General features: G+C 47.6%; 1 protein-coding gene across 3 annotated transcripts in view; it reads left to right on the plus strand.

The window, feature by feature from the left end:
• Positions 1-18956, plus strand: part of PLCG2 (phospholipase C gamma 2) — a 137793-nt gene that overhangs the window by 99858 nt on the left and 18979 nt on the right. For all 3 annotated transcript variants that reach the window (XM_006754468.2, XM_006754465.2, XM_006754467.2), the window contains 7 exons: positions 364-430; positions 2245-2402; positions 6517-6619; positions 7918-8127; positions 9673-9818; positions 10825-10939; positions 11742-11909. In XM_006754468.2, the coding sequence (XP_006754531.1) occupies positions 364-430; positions 2245-2402; positions 6517-6619; positions 7918-8127; positions 9673-9818; positions 10825-10939; positions 11742-11909 (967 nt within the window). The remainder of the gene's footprint in view (positions 1-363; positions 431-2244; positions 2403-6516; positions 6620-7917; positions 8128-9672; positions 9819-10824; positions 10940-11741; positions 11910-18956) is intronic.

Genomic DNA, 18956 nt, shown 5'->3' on the forward strand with positions numbered 1-18956 from the left:
TGAGTTGTGTTTTAGGAGACTACATAGTCTCATTTCATAATAATGTCAGAATAAAGGGTTTGGGATGTTTTTGAAATAAGATCTATGGAAACGCTTCAAAACCTGTTCTAGAATTCACAAGGCACATTTTTACAGATTGGAAAATGAATCGCCGCACCTGCGGGCACCTGCTCACTGCTGAGTCCCTATCAGTAGCATGCTTCATTAGTTAGCTCTCTCCCCTTGGACGTATCCGGTAATGAAAATGCATTTTAAACAGTTCCACTGGCAGTGTCTCCGCTAAATGGTGTGCTTTGGAAACAGGTTGTCTTTTGTGATTATACCTGTTAAGGCTAACGTGAGTTATGTCTTATTTCTTCACAGATTATTGAAGACAATCCCTTAGGGTCTCTTTGCAAAGGAATATTGGATCTCAACACCTATAACGTTGGTACGTTCACACATGGTCTTAGCCTGGATTCCCACCCAAATCCTCCAGTCTGGCCTCAGAACCACCCCCTGCAGGGAGGCGGCTCTCGCTGGGTCCTTCTAGCCTTGACTTGGATGCTCAGGTTGACTTGGATGGGCCAGGCTGGTTGCTGATTGCAGTGTTATGTCTGCTGTTAATAACTGTAAAGTGCTAACACAGGGTCTGGTGCAGAGCAAGTGCTAGATGCGTGTTTAATGTTGTTATTCCAAACATCATCATTTCAGAGATCTGCCTGGGTTTCCCACGCTATTTTAAGAGGAGCTGGGCTGTTGGCCCGGCTGTGATTGAGCATGGAGTTAGGAGTGTCCGGTTGGAAGCCCAGCTCAGCCTCTCAGTGGCTATGAGACCCTGGACCTGTCACTTCTCTCTGAACCTCCACTTGCTGGCTGCCCACCTTGGCATCTGGTGCAAGGGGAGATGTGAATGCGTGGCCCACGCACACAGGCGCATACAACGGTGCCAGTGGTAGTCTCACCCTCCGAGCCTTCAGCACATCTGAGCCTGGCCAGGCCCGCTTTTCAGTGGGGACGTAGCAGCTTCCACACGAAGGGACAGAGGCAGTGAGAACACTCTGGGCAAGACGCCCATGCAGCACTCCTCGCTGAGCCGCCGTTTCCACAGCTCCGTGCGGTCCATCCATGCATTAGCCGGGGCCCGTTCCCTCCAGTACTTTTGCTGGAGAGGCCCGAGCAGGGTCCTAAGCCTCAGATAACAATAGTGCCAGGAACTTTCTGCTTCTAGTGTCAGCTCTTTGCTTTCTCCATTTATTACCTGTTTGTCTGTTTTTCTCTTGACAACAACCTGAGAGGGTAGGTAAGAGAGGGATTGTTGGTTCCAGTTAACAGGTGAGAAACCAAGCCCCTAGGTAACCACAAGCCCTGCCCAAGGTCCCCAGCAAGTTCGTGGATGAGCTGAGACTCACTTGTGTTGCTCTGTGTATCGTCTGTCCCGTGTTTGCAGAGCACAGGCACGTGGCTGAGGGGTGACGAGTAGGAGCCTTGAAGCCTGGTCTGATTCGAGCCCCAGCTTTGCCGTGACTGGCTGTGTGACCCTCCATGCGTCACTTCCCCTCAGCGTGTCTCTGTTTCCTCTCCTGTAAAACGGGCATGACAGGAGTGGCACCCCAGAAGGTCGTGATAAAGATGGAATAAGATACAGTGCGTGTAATCTGCTTAGAATACTGCCTGGCATATACAAGCCCAGAGATCTTAGCGACTAATGTTACCTGGCAGATACTTTATCCTCTCATGTCCTTCTTTTTCTTACCTAAAAACACTTTCTCTGTAGAGAGAATCTGTTCCATGCCTCCCTCCCACCTCCTGGTGGCTGCTGGCCACCCTCAGTGCCCTTGGCTTGTGGCTGCATCACTCCAGTCGCTGCCTCTGTCTTTAGTGGCCGCCATCCCTGTGTCTGTGTCTCAAGTCCCCTCTTCTTTCTCTGGTAAGGACACTGGCGCTTAGATGGCTCCAGGATGGCCTCATCCTGAGATCCTTAAGTACATTTGCAAAGACCCCGTTTCCAACTGCGTCCCCATTCCTAGGTACCAGGGCTTAGGACGTGGGTCTGTCTTCTTGGAGAACACAGCTGAGGCTGCTGTGTAGCTTGAGCAGTCACGTGTGGAGGGCAGACCCTGCCTGGCACAAAGCCGACGTCCCCGTCAGCACTGCCCACGCAGTGGCATTTGGGTTCGTGACACAAGAGGCTCGGGCAGCGTGCAGTCTGGTCTCCGTGGCTCTCAACAGGCTGACCAGGGCTTGTGTTATTCTCTCACACAGTGAAAGCCCCGCACGGGAAAAACCAGAAGCCCTTTGTCTTCATCCTGGAGCCCAAGAAGCAGGGTGACCCGCCGGTGGAGTTCGCCACGGACCGGGTGGAGGAGCTCTTCGAGTGGTTCCAGAGCATCCGGCAGATCACCTGGAAGATCGACACCAAGGTAGGCCCTCGGCTCAGCTGGGCTCGGGTGGGCCTGGTGTGCTCTGCTACGACGACGTGGGTGGGTCTCGGCAGCAGGAGGTGCAGGCTCAGAGGCCACACTGAATTCAGGGAGGCGATGGGTGGGTTCGGACAATAGGAGCGCCAATCATTTTGAAGAGGAAGGGATATTGGAGGTCCCCTGGAAGCTGGGGCTAGTTCAGACCTTCAGAAGTCAGAGTGTGCGCAGTGACTCTTGATGTTTGGGGCCATATCTTGACAAGAAAGTTCTGCCTTCCTTATTCTGAGTGTTTTCTTGTCTCTAAACGTTGTTCAAAGCAGGCGGGACCCCTCCTACAGCCAGCATGCCCTGAGCTCACCTCCCCGGACCCGCAGTGGCCCTGGGGAAATGTAATTGGCAGGACCCATTCTTTCCCTCCGGAAGTTTGTGTTGTGGAAGAATTTCCACTCTAGATGGGCGTGGGCTTTCCAGGGTGATCCTGCCCGGAACTTAGTGTTGGGCTGGAAGTGTTTTGAGAAGGTGCTGGGGAAGAACAGGAGGGGTAGTTCCAGGCAGACTGGAGTTTGCATCCTGGCAGGGCTGGTCCCTGGGCAAGTCACTAAACTCCTCTGGGCCTCAGTTTCCTTGTTTGCAAAATGAGGAGCCAAAGATCAAAGGAGATGAAACGTGAGAAGTGCTAGGCTGGTACAGGAAGTGCTCAACTCACAATGGTATTTAATGACCACATTGTCATCACACCAGGAGGGCTTGAGGAGGTGTAAGGTGCCATCTGCTCTCTCCTGTGGCCATAGAACTGGGAAGAAATTTTAGGGTTTCCCATACGCACACGTCTTCTAAGACAGGTCTTGACCCAAAGGAATGGTTTTAAAGTCTTCTCAGGATCTCTTGGGCCCTTGTGACCTCTGGTTACTGTTGATGGGTCTTTCTCCTTCAGTGTCCTGGGAGGAGGCGGCAGCAGCCGGGTCTTTCCTTCCCCCTGGAGGACCTCACACTTGGCCAGTCTCTGGTCACCTTGACTCACCCTTTCAACACCCTAAGGTGATGTCCTCTTACTAAGAAGACTTTCTACAGAGAGCTGGTAGGACCTGTCATCTTTCCTGTCCCAGAGTCTAGTCAGAGGCCTCACATATGAGTCCTCATTCTTCCCAAGTCTTGTCATACCATCACCAGTCACTTATGATGAGCTGTGGTCAGCCAGTTCCCACCTTTCCTGGTCAGGGCATCTCATCTGCCTCCGGGCCTTCAATGTAGAACAGCTCCGAGGCACAGGAGGGCGCCACTGTACCAAGGTTCATTTGAAAGATCATTTCCCCCTACCTTCTTCCAGGTGTGTTCTCATTGCCGGTTGAATGGTTGTCATCGTGAACTCAGTGGCCCCATTTGCCAGCCTGTGACTCTCCTAAGCATGTTCTAGTATTTGTGACTCTGGGCCCCTAAAGCTGAGAATGGAGAAAAACACCAGCGACAAAGCCCTTAGCAGCTGTTCGCTGTAGACTTTATTCTGAGGCACCCAAACCGCCCCTGAAAGTGGTCTGAGTGTGGGCTCAGCGGTGTAGGCATGGCGATGGCACCCTCCTTCTCCCTGTGCATCCTGGCTCTCGACCGCTATTCATAAAGGAAAATGTGACTTCACTCAAAGGCTCTCTGCCCCTTTCTCTCCTCTCCTGCATGAGGCTTCGGGAATTAAGCCTGGCTGTTCAAGGCTGCTGCTCTCTGTCTTTGATCTACATTCCTCTTTAATTGGTTTTTACAATGGCTAAGATTTCGTGAGAAAAGCTTTTTAAAGTCTTATTACATATGAAGGTTAAAAAAAAAAGCAGGAGTTTCTGGAATGGACGGAGTCTTGCTCTGGGCACAGCAGCTGTAAGAAGAGCCGGTGCGGGAACAGGAAGGAGGCCCCATCCTGCCTTTGGGAGACCACCGTGAGGTGAGCTCTCAGCTCACCGCTGGGAGCGCCTCACCGAGGCTTCCCCATTGTGCCTGCCCATAAGAACGTGCTCAGGGACCTGTAATTTCACACAGTCCCGGGCTCCTTTGGTCCATTAGCACAAGGCCAGTCACTAAGATCCAACTGGTTAGTGAGTTTCCAAAGCCTGGCCCATGCACTGTGTTGTGACTTCATATCTGAGATGGCCTGGCGGGCAAATTCTGCCATTTTTTTAGAATAATTATTATAAGATTTTGAGGAAGCAACTGGTATTTCATCTTAAACTAATATGTCTTCGGCTAAGGTTGGAAAACGTGAAGCCCATAGCTCGTCATTGCTCTGTGCTTTGTGAGGCCAAAGTTCTATAATTCACCAGAGGTCTGACCCTCCCACACACACATTTAAAGCAATTCCGTTGTTATTAGAGGTGCACTGTGTTGTTGCTGGGGTTTTCTGTCTCCAAACAACCCCATGGTGAAACCACCCAGAATACAAAGTTACGTTGATACAAGGTTCAGGAGAAAAACACCTGAAGTCCGAAAACAAGTAAGGCTTCCGTTTTCCTCATGGCATTTTGCTATCAACTATGTGGCTGGCATCTTTGCCACTGATTCTGGCCCATCCCACCTACAACAGCCCTACCATTATGGCTTGCATTCAGAAAGTGTGGAAAGGGCTGGTGAAAGTTAGGCATGCCTAGGTGAGCTAGAACAAATTTCGGAGGCTTACAGTCACGTTCTAACCTGCCCTGGTGATGTGGTCACTGCTGGGGCTCATATAAAAGGCGTATTTGCTGGTCATTGCCAAGGTCCACTTTGGCCCCAGGATTTATGTGGGTGCTTATGGGTTGAAGAAATCGGGTCCCACACCCGCTTGTGTAAAGAGTGGACTTTTTCTGTCCTTTGCCTGGGGGACATTTCTGAGTGGCCCTACAGCCTGGAGGAGTGCCCAGTCCTCCTTGTCTAATTCTCTAAGAGTAGAGTACTCATCTTAGCCTTATTTTACAGTTGAGGAAACTGAGGTGCAGAGAGAGTCTGTGACTTGCCCTGTTGACCCAGCTAATAAACAGCAGGGGCCGCTTTCAAACCCATCTCTGATTTGTTGCCACTGTCATTACCACCGTGTTGTGGAGCCCCCCGCACTACCTGCCACCTGAACACTTGTTCCCCACAGGGCACTGCTCCCAAGGGACATGTCTCAGTGGGGAAACAGGGTCTGGGCAAGAGTGATGAATGGCATTAATGCCAGATAGTCGGACAAGGGACAGTGTTTAAGACTGAGCAAGGCCAAGTGTGGGTGAAATGGGAGACTTGAGGAAGGCAATATCCTTTCCTAGTCCTGGCTGGAGTAATCCAGGAAGGCTTCCTGGAGAAGGAATGATCTGGGTAGGGTCCAGGAGGAGGGAACTGATGAAATGCAAAGGAGGGAGGACGGGAGCTGCAGGGTGAGGAGCTAGGACAGTGATGGCGAACCTTTTGAGCTCAGCATGTCAGCATTTTGAAAAACCCTAACTTAACTCTGGTGCCGTGTCACATATCGAATATTTTTGATATTTGCAACCATAGTAAAACAAAGATTTATACTTTTGATATTTATTGTATATATTTAAATGCCATTTAACAAAGAAAAATCAACCAGAAAAATGAGTTCGCATGTCAGAGGTGTCATAGGTTCGCCATCACTGAGCTAGGAGGTCACTGCTGTGATTCAGGGGACCTGGGATGTGACCTCTGGGGCGTTTTAGAGAAATTAGGGGCAGGAGGAGGCTGTGCACACTTCCTCAGCCTCAGAGGAGAGGGGTGCAGGGTTCAGCAAGTTACAAGAAGGATGCTGTGGTCTGCAGAGCCCAGGAGGACATGAGGTCATGGGCTTGGAGAACTAGAATTGGACGAACTGTCACAGTGGTTTTAGGGGAAGGGACAGGCTAGGACGCCGAGAGCAGAGGGTTAAGGAGAGTGGTGTGGTGACAGACACCAATCCTGGGTGGAAACAACTTGGTCAAGAATTTCGGCAGGAAGAGGAAGGAAAGAGAGGAGGGGCAGGGGCAAGGAAAACATTCAACCGTGTCAAAGATCTGAGCATGCAGGAGGGCCAAGAGGAGAGGAAGGCATGCCAGGTGAGCTGGGGCGATGGGATTTCGCGGGTGCGGGCTTGAGGTCTGACACTAAAGACAGTGGCCCCCAACAGGAGAACAACATGAAATACTGGGAGAAGAACCAGTCCATCGCCATCGAGCTCTCGGACCTGGTCGTCTACTGCAAACCAACCAGCAAGACCAAAGACAATCTAGGTACTGCCTCCCCTGCCTGCCTCCGGCCACGGTGAAAACGCATTTCCTCTGAGTCTGGTGTTGTCAGAGGGCACAGTGAGTGTGGTTCCTGCTCGTTCTGAACTGCTCTCCGGGGCGCTTCCCCTGAATCAGTCCTTAGGACCACGGTGCTCGTGACAGGCCCTTCTGATAGCTTGAGGAGGAAAACCCTCTCAGAGGGAAGGTTGTTAGTTTTCTACTGTTAACTACAGATGTGGTGGCTGAAAACAACATATATTTATACGCTCTGGCCTCCTGGAAGCCAGAAGTCTAAAGTCAATATCTCAAGGCTGAAATCAAGGAGTGGGCAGATTTCAGCCACTCCCTCCGGGGGAGAATATGTTCCTTGCCTCTTCCAGCTTCTAGTGGCTGCCAGCATTCCTTAGCTAGTGGCTGCATCACTCCAATCTGCCTCTCAGTCACATGGCCTTCTCTTATATGTAGTAAAAAAATATGTCCCTATTACAAGGACCCTGGGTTACATTGAGGACGCAGATAATCTCCCCATGGCAAGCTCCTTAATTTAATTATATCTGCAAAGTCTCTTTTGCCATAAAAGGCTGCATATTCACAGGTTCCAGGGATCAGGACTCTCGGGGGCTAGTATCCAGCACAGGATTAAAAAATGGCTCTTCTACCAAATTCTCTAAAGTAGCCAATTCTTTGATCTTAGAATGAACCCATTCACATTCTCTTCCCCCTTTCTTTGAGGGGATCCTATCTTTGATCTCAAGAACTTGATTCCAGGACCAGGGACCAGAGAAACAGTACTAAACCCCTGAGTTAATGGTCACTGGGAGGCACCTCCACTCCGCAGGTTTATGGGCTGTCCCACCACAGCTGGATATGAAGTAGCAAAGCTTCATCCAACAAAGAATTGTTCACATATTCCCATCCCTCTCCGCCCATTCATTGCCCCCTCCTCTTTCTCACCTGTATCTATATCACCTTTGATGAGGAAGCCACTCCTAAGACCTTCTGCTACGTGCTGATCCCTGAGGCCATTCCCCTTTCTATAATTGTACCATTTTTGTGTTTTCTTGTGCGAGGCTGCTGGTAATTTTAAAAAGAAAACAACCTAGATGAAAAGGTGGGAGCACTTGGCACCTTTAATAGCTAGGCTCCCGGAAGTGCAGGAGCCCATAGCAGTCCCAGTTATGGCAATATCATCAGAACCACGTGCGCGTCTTGTCCCAGAGATTCCTGGTTTCATTTTATAAGCCTCTGCATGAAGGAAATGAGGAGACACAAAATAACGGTGCCTCTGTCGCTGTCTGCAGAGAATCCCGACTTCCGAGAGATCCGTTCCTTTGTGGAGACGAAGGCCGACAGCGTCGTCAGACAGAAACCCATTGAGCTCCTGAAGTACAATCAGAAGGGCCTGACCCGTGTTTACCCGAAGGGACAGAGGGTGGACTCCTCCAACTACGACCCCTTCCGCCTCTGGCTGTGCGGCTCCCAAATGGTGGCACTCAATTTCCAGACTGGAGGTAAAGGGGGGCTTCTTGTGGCCACTAAATCTAAGGTGATGGCGGTGTCAGCCCAGGCAGTCTGCTGGGGCCACTGGTGGGCTGTGGTGTCCAGAACATGTGATCTGTCTGAGGAACGGGTTCAACCAGCATGCTAGGGTTAGGGTGAGGTCCATCAGTTGAATAGAGTGATTGAGGGAACTGATGAGCACGCCTGACACTAGGCACTTGTATTTGGCAGGTTCCATGATGCAAGTGGCAACACTGAGTGAGTCTGGATTGAGAGAGAAAGGAAATGCATTAGCTCATGTAATTAAAAAGCTCAGGGGTTGCATCAGCTCCAGGCACAGTGGATCAAGGTGTTCAGTGACTTTTTCAGCACTCTCCTCCCTTCCTGGTGCATCTCTGAGGACTGCATGCTGGGAAAAACCTGCATGCACAACTCCTTTACACAAATGGCAGCATAAATTACAGTGTTCTGCACTTTAGGTGTTGGTTAAGCCTCTTTTGGGGATCTATCTGTTAGTCAGTAGTGTCCTCTCTATTGCTTTTATGCCTGTGTAGGATTCCACTGACTAGAACCATCATTTATTCAGCCGCCCCCCTGCTGAGGCACATTTAGGCTACTCCCCATCCTTTGCTATTCCAGATGGCACTGCCTTCTGTAACCTTCTGTGAGCATCGCGTCACAGATGCGGCACTGCATCTGCCAGACAATTCTCAGACAGGCAGGGAGCGTCAGACATCACTAGCATTTTGATCAAGTTGGCCCTGAGGACAACCACTGAACACCTGTATCCAGTGGCGCCTGAGCTGAGACACTGGGCCACACGCCTCCCTCGAGATGGCGCGTGGGATTGCGAACTGGTAACGCATTTGAACACATCCTTCTGGCACGACTCCACCAACTTAGTTTTATCACACTTTCCAATCTCCGCCCACCTGAGTGATAGATGAAAACTGCCGTCACCTGTCATTGAAGCTTCCCTTATTGGTTCTGCTCTTAGGAGTCACAGGAGCCAGTTTCTCATGTATTTAGGAAACACTGGCTTTTTCGCTTCTACAAACTGTTCACGCTTCTGACCCAGCTGTTCTAATGGGGTGTAGGTATTTATAGCTCACATGGATCAGAGCTCTTAGGTTAATTTTATATGGACAGGGTGTCCCAAAAAAATGTACACACACTCTTTTCTGATAGTTCAATTGATGTTTATGTTTCTTTCTTTTCAGATTTAACCCATTGGAATGAATAATTATTCAAAGTGTGTATACATTTTTGGGGGACACCCTATATTTGAGTTAGGATTTTTCTTTCCACAGCACGTCTTAACTTTTGTGGAAATTTTTTCCTACGTAGACATATTTAGCTTTGAGTAGTTTTAAATTCTTTTTTTTTAATGTTTCATACTTGGAAAGGTGTTTCCATATTTTGAGTTTAGATATCTTAACAATTGGCTTAATTATTTATGGAAAAATGAGCAAATCATTCCCCACCTGGCACATCCTGGCCCAGGAGGCCAGCCTTTTCCTGCCCGACTTCCATCAGCAGTGCCCTTTCCTTCCCAGACAAATACATGCAGATGAACCAGGCCTTGTTTTCACTCAACGGGAGGACCGGCTACGTCCTGCAACCTGAGAGCATGAGGACCGAGAAGTACGACCCCATGCCGCCCGAGTCCCAGAGGAAGATTCTGATGACCTTGACGGTCAAGGTAAGGCTGCACTCTCCTTCCTCACCCAGGGAACCAGGGCCTAGCGACGCCTGTCATTTGGTTTAAACCATCACCACCCAGACATGGTTTGAGGATCTGAATTACAGTGCACCCCCGGGGAGGAAGGGGGACCCTCTCAAACCCATTTTGGACACCTTACCCATGTCACCTGCGGGGCTAGGTATGAATCCAGCTCTTGCAGGGTTCAGGCGGACAGATTCTGGCCAGGAAAAGAAAGCATGTGGGAAAACAGACCTTTGGTCTTTACGGAGGGGAGCGTTTGTCCCCACAATGGCCATATTTAAGGGTGAAAGCTTTTTAAAACTCAAGAGACTCAACTTTCAGAGAATGTGTTGTCTCTGTCAGAATTTTTGATTTTTCCTCCTTTGGAAACTATGCAAGGTAGAAAAAATGAAGCTTTTGCAACCAAAGGTCTTTAAAAGAAAACCACACACACTCCCCCATCCTTTTCTGGGAGCCGGGAATCAAGTGATTCAATTTTGTGGGTGCGCACCTGGGCACGGGTGGATGTGTTCTGTGCTCAGGTGAGGTCCTCCTGTTGATTCTGATGGCCTGGGCGTTCTGCTCCCAGCTCACCTTAACACAAGGGTGGGGAACGTCTGGCCCTGCCAAGGCATTAGGGGGTAGTTAATGAAATGTTTGATCAAATATAGGAGGCTAATTTTTAAGTTGATACTTTTGTAAGGCCCATGAATGATGTTATAAGTATCCAAATGGGCCCTGGCAGAGAAAAGGTTCCCCACCCCTGTCCTAACAGCTGTAGGAATCCACCCCCATCTTCTCAATCCACGAGAAGGAAACAGTGGTGGGATCCACTTGACAAGGTAGTCAGGACTTCTCCAGTGAAGAAACGGAGGCTGGTTTGAACTCATGTGGTCTGACGCCAGAACCCACCTGAGCTCCCTGCCAGCCCCCCCATGCAGCCTTGTTAGCTCTTCCCAGGACGGGCCTGGGAGAATTCCCATACTCACCTGTGGTATCCTAGGTTCTCGGGGCTCGCCATCTCCCCAAGCTCGGACGAAGTATTGCATGTCCCTTTGTGGAGGTGGAAATATGTGGAGCCGAATATGACAACAACAAGTTCAAGACGACGGTTGTGAGTAAGTCGCCTGGGAACATCCTTCTCTTAAACTTCAAGCGAGTTGAGTCACATGTTGGAGGGTTTGTAAGGCACTTTGCTTGGCTGTGTCTTCTCCTTCGTCCCTTTTGCTCACTGTGGTTCAGCTTAGGGAGGGGGAACAGAGGACCACGTGATTAAATAGTCGGATTGTGCCCCGTGCTGCGATGCTCTGCCTGTAACTCAGGCGGCAGGGCCCTTGCTCTGTGCCACAGCCCTCCCCCCTCCCCCCCATCTCCTTAGCCCAGGACAGGAGCAGAGACACAGGATGTGATACCTGACCCACAGAGGGCAGGGAGGCCTAGGAAATGCTTGTTCTTCCACTTTAAGCCAGGAAGACACCGTGAACTGGGCCTGAGGTCACTGCTCCTGGTGAAAGGTGGCTCAGTGGCAGCTCACACGCTGACCAGTGAAACTGGCATTTGTGGAGGGTGGCAGGTTCTCCCCTGACAACCACAGACCCACGCTGGCTCTACCTCTTCAGTCAGCCTGACCCACCCCCTCTCCCTCTCAGCTCTTCCGTGCCCACCTGTTCCTTCCCTGCCTCGGCCTCCGTTCCCTTCTGCATCCTGGGGAGTTGAGATGGGAGCTGTATAAAGGGGTCTCCCCCAACCTTACTCAGGCCTGTGACAACTGCTTTACCACAATTGCAACTGGAGAAAAAGATTATTCCTATTTTCTTAGCTGCATATTTACACAGTTGCTAAGGAGATTCAAAGCCCAGCCGATGAATGTAAAGATTGTTTCCCAAATGGCGTCTTTAATAAGCTTTGATCACCTTCCAGATGACAATGGCCTAAGCCCTGTTTGGGCTTCAACGCAGGAGAAGGTGACATTTGAAATCTATGACCCAAACCTGGCGTTTCTGCGCTTTGTGGTGTACGAGGAAGACATGTTCAGCGACCCCAACTTTCTCGCGCATGCTACTTACCCCATTAAAGGAATCAAGTCAGGTAAGCGGCTTCTCCGTAAGGGGTTCGGTTTGGGCTAGCATTGTCCTGTGGTCGGTGCTGCTGGATTAAAAAGAATGAAAACGCATTTTTCCTGGTTTTTCTGAAGTCGCTGCAAAACCGATTAGGGGGCTTAGGCAGCTGATCTCAGTAGTTCCCGTGGGCTGGCACACGCCCAGGCCCTCATCCAGCACAGGCACGGGGAAGGTGACGAAGTTGGACTGCGAGTTGATTTTCCACCTGGCACTGTGGTTTGATCTCATTTGGGAAGGTTGGAAGCTGATGCCTGTCCTCAGCCAGGGGCTGCTAGCATCTGGTTGGGCTTCCCACCCGCTCCCTGGCCGGGAAGGAGCAGGCCTCAGCAGTGGAGTGAATTACCATCATAGGTCATAGTCTGCCTCTGCCGAGTCAGCTGGGCAAACTGCTGAAGCTTCAGGGCTCTCCTTGCCTCTTCCATGGGATGGTTGATTTTTTTTTTTTTTCAATTGTAACTTTCTTCCATGCTGAACAAAACACAAAACCCCTTATACTTTGAGAAGGGGATTTTATATTTGCCTGGGACCAAGCTGGGTCATGTGACCAGCTGTTGGGATTCAGAAGACTGAGTCCCACAGCTACAGCTCCAGGCCAGACAGACTCCCCCAGGCAGGAGGAGATTTGGGGCAGATGCGCTTGGTGCTGCTTCCTGTATAGTTTCTCTAACTCACTTTCCTGCCGGATTTTATGTGGAATGTTGCTAAATAGTCCCTCACTTGATGTTGAATTCCCTTCTTCCCCTTTCTTAGTATTTGAGACATTAGATCATATAGATCCTTCTGGATTCCTCATGAGGTCACTGTTTCCCTGTTTTCTAAGCATTCTTTTCTCGATGTTTTTTGGAAACTTTTGGTCCTGTTTCCTGGGGGTCTTCCCCCTGACTCCCAAACATAGAACATATTGGATATTCCCTACATTTCTTAGATGATAAGTCTGATCTTTTCCATCACTGGCACTTGCCAGGCATGCTGGGGACTCTGGTTAGAACATGCAGGTCCCTGAGCCCAAGGAATCTGCGTGTTTAGCCAGCTCCTCAGATGGATCCCAGGATGGCACTTGAGAAAACTGAGCTAGACTGAGGCTGCCCATCTTATTATCGTCAAGGAGCAAATTCCTAAGCAAATGAGTAGATTAAACAAGAACCTGAGAAATGTTTAAACTGCCTGCTTTTTAGTACTTTAGAAATATCCTGCTTCCTAATTTACTCTAATAAGGATAACAAATGCTAAGTCCCAAGGCCTGATGCTACCCAACTCCTCTTGGTTAACTTGCCCACTACATTAAACCCAGCAATTTAGGTACAGTTCTTAACTTTGTAATCTGCCGCTTTAAAAATAAATAAGGCTTAGGACCAATTCCTTTTTATGGTAAATGTCCACCCTGCAGGTGGACTCCCCCTGCTGTTACTCATGTCCCCAGGAAGGCTAAGGGACAGGACCACCGCAGCCCCTCCCAGTGCCTTGGGGAGGTCAGAGCTGATGAGCCCTTCTTACCTGTTATCACACTGTGTCGAGTCATCTAGAAAATGCTATGGCTTAGCTGGAGATTTAAAAAACAAAGAATACAACTTCAAGGAGGATGGAAACTGTGGCTCTCCAGCTTCTGACAATGCCTAGCACATCCATATTCATGGAGAAAATGAAATACAGTGAACAACCCCTTTGTGCAGAAGGCATTGGGGGCCTTCTGAACTCAAAAATAAGCTTTGCCCACTGTCATTAGGGATGCGCTTAAGCTTTTAAGCCAGCTGGAGCTCGGGAAGGAAGGAAAACATCATTTATTGTGTGAGGTGCCTTAGACTCTTTCTCCTTTAATCCTCATAGCAACCCAGTGAGAGAGGTTTTATCACCTCCGCTTTTTAAATAGGAACACTTTGGGGCCTAGAGATGTTAATGAACTTGCTCAAGGTCACACACCTGTAAGACGGCAGCTGGATCCAAACCTAGGAATGTCTGACCGCAAACCCTGTGTTCTCCCAGCTGTCCAGGCCTCCTCTACTCTCCCTAAGCCAACACCCTGCTCTTACTTGAAAAGAAGTCTCTAGTTCCCTTTCCTCTGTGACACAACTAGAAACACACCCTGTTTTTGGTGAAACTGGCAAACATCTTTTAGTCCCAATTCCCAGTATACGTGAGGGCTGCTTGTAACCACGAGACCTGGGCAGTGAGGGGAGCTACACGGAGCTGAAGGCAGAGGGGACAGAGCCCGCTTCTCCAAATCCAGAGGCACATGCTGAGAGCAGCAGCCCCACTTTGCTTGGAACCATGTTCGTGAGGGCACAGGTTGCCTAGCAGCCTCCCCAGACACCACTGGAGCACGCAGATTCCAGTACATTCTAACAGTCTGTGAGCAGAGACTGCCTTCTTCCCCACTGTCCACAGAGCAGCTCGTGAGAGAGTCAGGATCTCAGGCCGTACTCCAGCCCTCCTGACTCAGGATCTGCATTTTAATAAGACCCACACGTGGTTCACACCTTCCTTAAAGTTGGGGAAGCACTAAGCTAGACTGCAAGGAGTCTAGGGGATCCAGGCAAAAATCACCAAGCAAACAAACCAACCACCAAATCCCCATCACCTGTATAAAGGGTAAATAGGTCAGAAAACTTCGCAGTGTTCCAGGAGAACAATGTCCCCAAAATCCTCCAGGGAGAAGACTAGGACTCAGGAGTTTTAAACCCACTCACTGTCACTCAGGCATAAAATTAAAGGGCGGATGCATTCAAACATGCACAGTTCAGGGATTATATGTCCCAGGAGTTCATATTGAAGAGAACAAAGAAGGCACATTTACCAGCCAAGATATCAACAGAAATATTCAGTAAAAGGGTGGTGAGAATTGAACGTGTTTTGTTTTTTTTTGTTTTTTAAAAACTGTGCATTTCATTGTGTGTATCAATTTTATACCAGAAAAAGAACACAGTAAGTAAATATTGAGCAGTTAATGAGATGCATGCTGACATATTCAGGGGGAAGTGTCCAGATGTCTTCATCTTACTTTGAAATACACACACATATATGAGTTTGATGGGTGGAGATAGGTGATAAAGTATAGTAAAAGGTTAATGATGAGACCTAGGTAATGGTTATACAAGTGTTCCTTATAATATTCTCTCTTAGCTGTGCTGTATAAATGTCAGAAAAATATAACCAAGCCTCCCTTTGTGGGAGAATTATGGTTATAAAATGGAACACACATTATACACCATACCAGTGTAGAAATAAAGCAGTTTTACCAAATTAAGGGGAGAAATGGTGTACAGGGTTGTGTAAGCATGCCAATTTCCTCTCTTCAGCAGTGGAAAGCAATTGATTCGATAGATACTATTCACAGGTTATAAACCAACTAATAGTAAAAGGTTCTCTAAGAGAAATAAGAATAATCATCAAACAAACAAAAACCTTAATGATGAAATAGTGGGAGTGCCCTAATTTGAGTATTGCTTGTCCTGAGAATCAGTAGATAAAATGCAAATAAAAAGCTTTCAAGTCGGAGAGGCAGGCCCAGGATGGTGGTGTAGGTGGACGCTGAGCTTGCCTCTTTTCAAGAACACATCAAAATGTACATCTGTGTTTAGAATAGTTCCTCTTACAGCTTCTACACAAGCAAGAGAAACGGACCACATAGAGAAGATTGGGGTACCATGACCTCTCTGGGAGCTAAGAAAACAACACAATGGGTGGGAGCTCCACCCAGGTTCTCTGGCTGACCTGCAGGCCCCAGCTACCCCTCCTGGAGCTAGATCCAGTAGAAAGAGGAAGGCACCATAGGATGCATACAAAGTTGGCTCCTCCACCAGGAAATTGATCCAGTGGGTACAGTGGGGTGCTGCTTTTTACACCCGCTGGGCTGCACACACAAGGGACTCCCCCTGTCCACAGAGACCTAGCAAAACTTTGCAGTGCCCATACACAGGGCTGCCCCAGGCAGAGTGAGTAGGGTGCTGCTGTATGCGTGAAAGGCTCCCCCACCTGGAGAAAAAGCAGAGTCAGTAGGTCATTGAGAAACAGGCGTGCAGAGTAGTCCCGCCCAGACCCTGCTCTAAGGGTGGACAAAAAGCAGTAGGGCATGCACACAGGGCCGCATGTGCAGAGTTGGAGGATGCAGCTGAGCAGAGAGGAGCTGCGCTGCTTTGAGAGGGAACAGAACAAGCCAAGTGTGGCTGTGCGTACATGCACACCTGCCCCATCCAGAGACGCAGCAGAACTGGTGGGGCATTAAGACACAAGCATGAACCAAGGACTTATATGCAAGCATATAGGCCTAACCAATGGACACGGACAACAGGGGGGAGGGGGTGGTGAGGGCATAAGTGGGGGGAGAGGGGGTAACGTGGGGATAAGGACACATATGTAATAACTTAATCAATAAAAAAAAGGTAAAAAAAAAAAAAGACAAGCATGAAAAGCAGCCCCAGGCAGGCCCTGACCCTGTTCTGATCACAGATAGTTAAAGCAACAGGGCACACCAAGAATGTACCTAGCAGTCCCATCTACATCAGGGAGCCTTACCCAGATTAGAAGGGCAAAGCAGCACACACAGCACACTGGCTCCACTTGGAACCTAGCATCGAGGCCAGGAGACACACAAGGCACCTCACATACCTGCTCTGAATACAGCAGGACGGCCGACACTATTCACCCCTGAGTCTACACAGAGACCACTCTTTCAAGACTGGGAGGGCCAGCACCGGTTTGGCTCAGTGGATAGAGCATCGGCCTGCGGACTGAAAGGTCCCAGGTTCGATTCCGGTCAAGGGCATGTACCTGGGTTGCGGGCACATCCCCAGTAGGAGATGTGCAGGAGGCAGCTGATCGATGTTTCTCTCTCATCGATGTTCCTAACTATCCCTCTCCCTTCCTCTCTGTAAAAAATCAATAAAATATATATATTTAAAAAAAAAGACTGGGAGGGATAGTTACTCTACCCAGCTCATAGGAAACAAACATAGTAAGTCAAACAAAATGGGGAGACAGAAGAATGTGCCCAAATGAAGGAATAAAAAATCTCCAGAAAAATAGCCCCAATGAAATGGATGTAAGTAATTTACCTGATAAATAGTTTAAAGAAATGGTCATAAGAAAGCTCAACGAACCTGATTGTGCAATAGAGGAACTCAGCACCTCAACGAAGAGAGAGAAAATGTAATAAAGAAGCAATTAGAGATGAAGAATACAGGAGGAATTGACAGCAGATTGGAAGACAGAATGGAAGAACTCATCCCATCAGAAAAGCAAAATGAAAAAAAATTTTAATGAGGATAATATAAGAGATCTCTGAGATAATATCAAATATCTTAACATTTGCATTATAGGGAGTCCAGAGGGAGAAGAAAGGGACAGAGAGAATATTTGAAGAAATAATGTCTGAAAACTATCTTAGTTTAGCAAAGTAAACAAACATCCAGGTCCAGGAAGCAAAGAGAGTTCCAAAGAGACCCACACCAAGGCATACTGTAATTTAAAAAGGTAAAAGTTAATGAGAGACACTCTTAAAGGCACCAGGAATGAAACATCAAATCACATATAAGGGAAACCCCATAATGTTATCAGCTGATTTCTCACAAGCAGCTTTGCATGTCAGAAGGTAGTGGAGGAGATATTTAAAGTGCTGAAAGGAAGGAATGTATCCAACTACTATGCAGTACATCTGCAGTTAATACAGAATAGTATTCAATATAAACTGAACTTGAAAAATAAAAGAAACTTAGAAAGGAATCTACAACCTGGAATAGTATATCTAACAATGTTATCATTCAGAGTTGAAGGAGAGATAAAAGAGATAGAGCTTCCCAAACAAAAACTAAAGGAGTTCCCAACCAGTAAAATGGCCTTATCAGAGATGTTAGATGGTTTTTTCTTTACACAAAAAAGAAAAGACCACAACCAGAAATAAATACAGGAAAGAAAAAGTTTTCACTGGTAAAGGAAAATATACAATAATCACAGTGAATCAACCACTTAGAAAACTAATATGAAGGTTAAAAGACAGTAGTAGCAAAATTAACTATAATTACTTTATATAATCAGGGGCTACACTAAACAAAAAGATAGGAAACGTGACATTTAAAAACAGAGTGGGGAGAGTAAAAATATAGTGCTTTCAGAATATGATTGAACTTCAATGCTTATCAGCTTAAAATAGACTGATACACACACACATAGATATAGATATATAGACATATATGAACCTCATGGTAGCCATAAGCCAAAAACATACAAAAAGAAAACCAACAAATTAAAAGAGATCAAGAGAAGAAGAAAGGAGCAGCAAAAAAACAAAACAACCATAAAAAACATGTCAATAGGCACATACTTATCAATGATTACTCCATGTGTAAATGGACTAAATGCTCCAATAGAAAGACATGGGGTGGCAGAATGGATGAGAAATCATGATCTGTCTATATGCTGCTTGCAAGATACTCAACGTTAGATTGAAAAACACATCCAGACTGATGGTGAAGGGATAGAAAAATATATTCCATGCAAATTGAAACAAAAAGAAAGCTGGGGTCACAATACTCACATCAGACAAAATAAACTTCAAAACAAAGACTGTGAAAGGAAACCGAGAAGGACATTAATTTTAAAGGGGTCAATGCAAGAAGAGGGTATAACAATTGTAAATACCTATGCACCCAAGTATATAAAGCAGATGTTAACGGACATAAAGGCAGAAATGAACAGTAATGCTTCAGTGGTTGGGGACTTTAATATTACACTAACCTCATTCAGACAGAAACTTAATATAGAAATAATGGCCATAAATTCCAAATTAGGCCAGTTTGATTTGATAGACATTTAAGAGCATTTCACCCCAAAATTGTAGATTACCAATGGAGCATTTTCCAGGATAGATCACATACAAGGCCACAAAACAAGCCTCAGTTAATTAAAGAAGATTGAAATTATATCAAGCATATTTTCTGACTACAATGGCATGAAACTAGAAATCCACTACTGGAAGAAAACTGGAAAAATCATAAATACATGGAGATTAAACCACATACTTCTA

The sequence above is a fragment of the Myotis davidii genome, unplaced genomic scaffold, assembly GCF_000327345.1.
Source record: "Myotis davidii unplaced genomic scaffold, ASM32734v1 scaffold391, whole genome shotgun sequence".
Lineage (NCBI taxonomy): Eukaryota > Metazoa > Chordata > Mammalia > Chiroptera > Vespertilionidae > Myotis > Myotis davidii.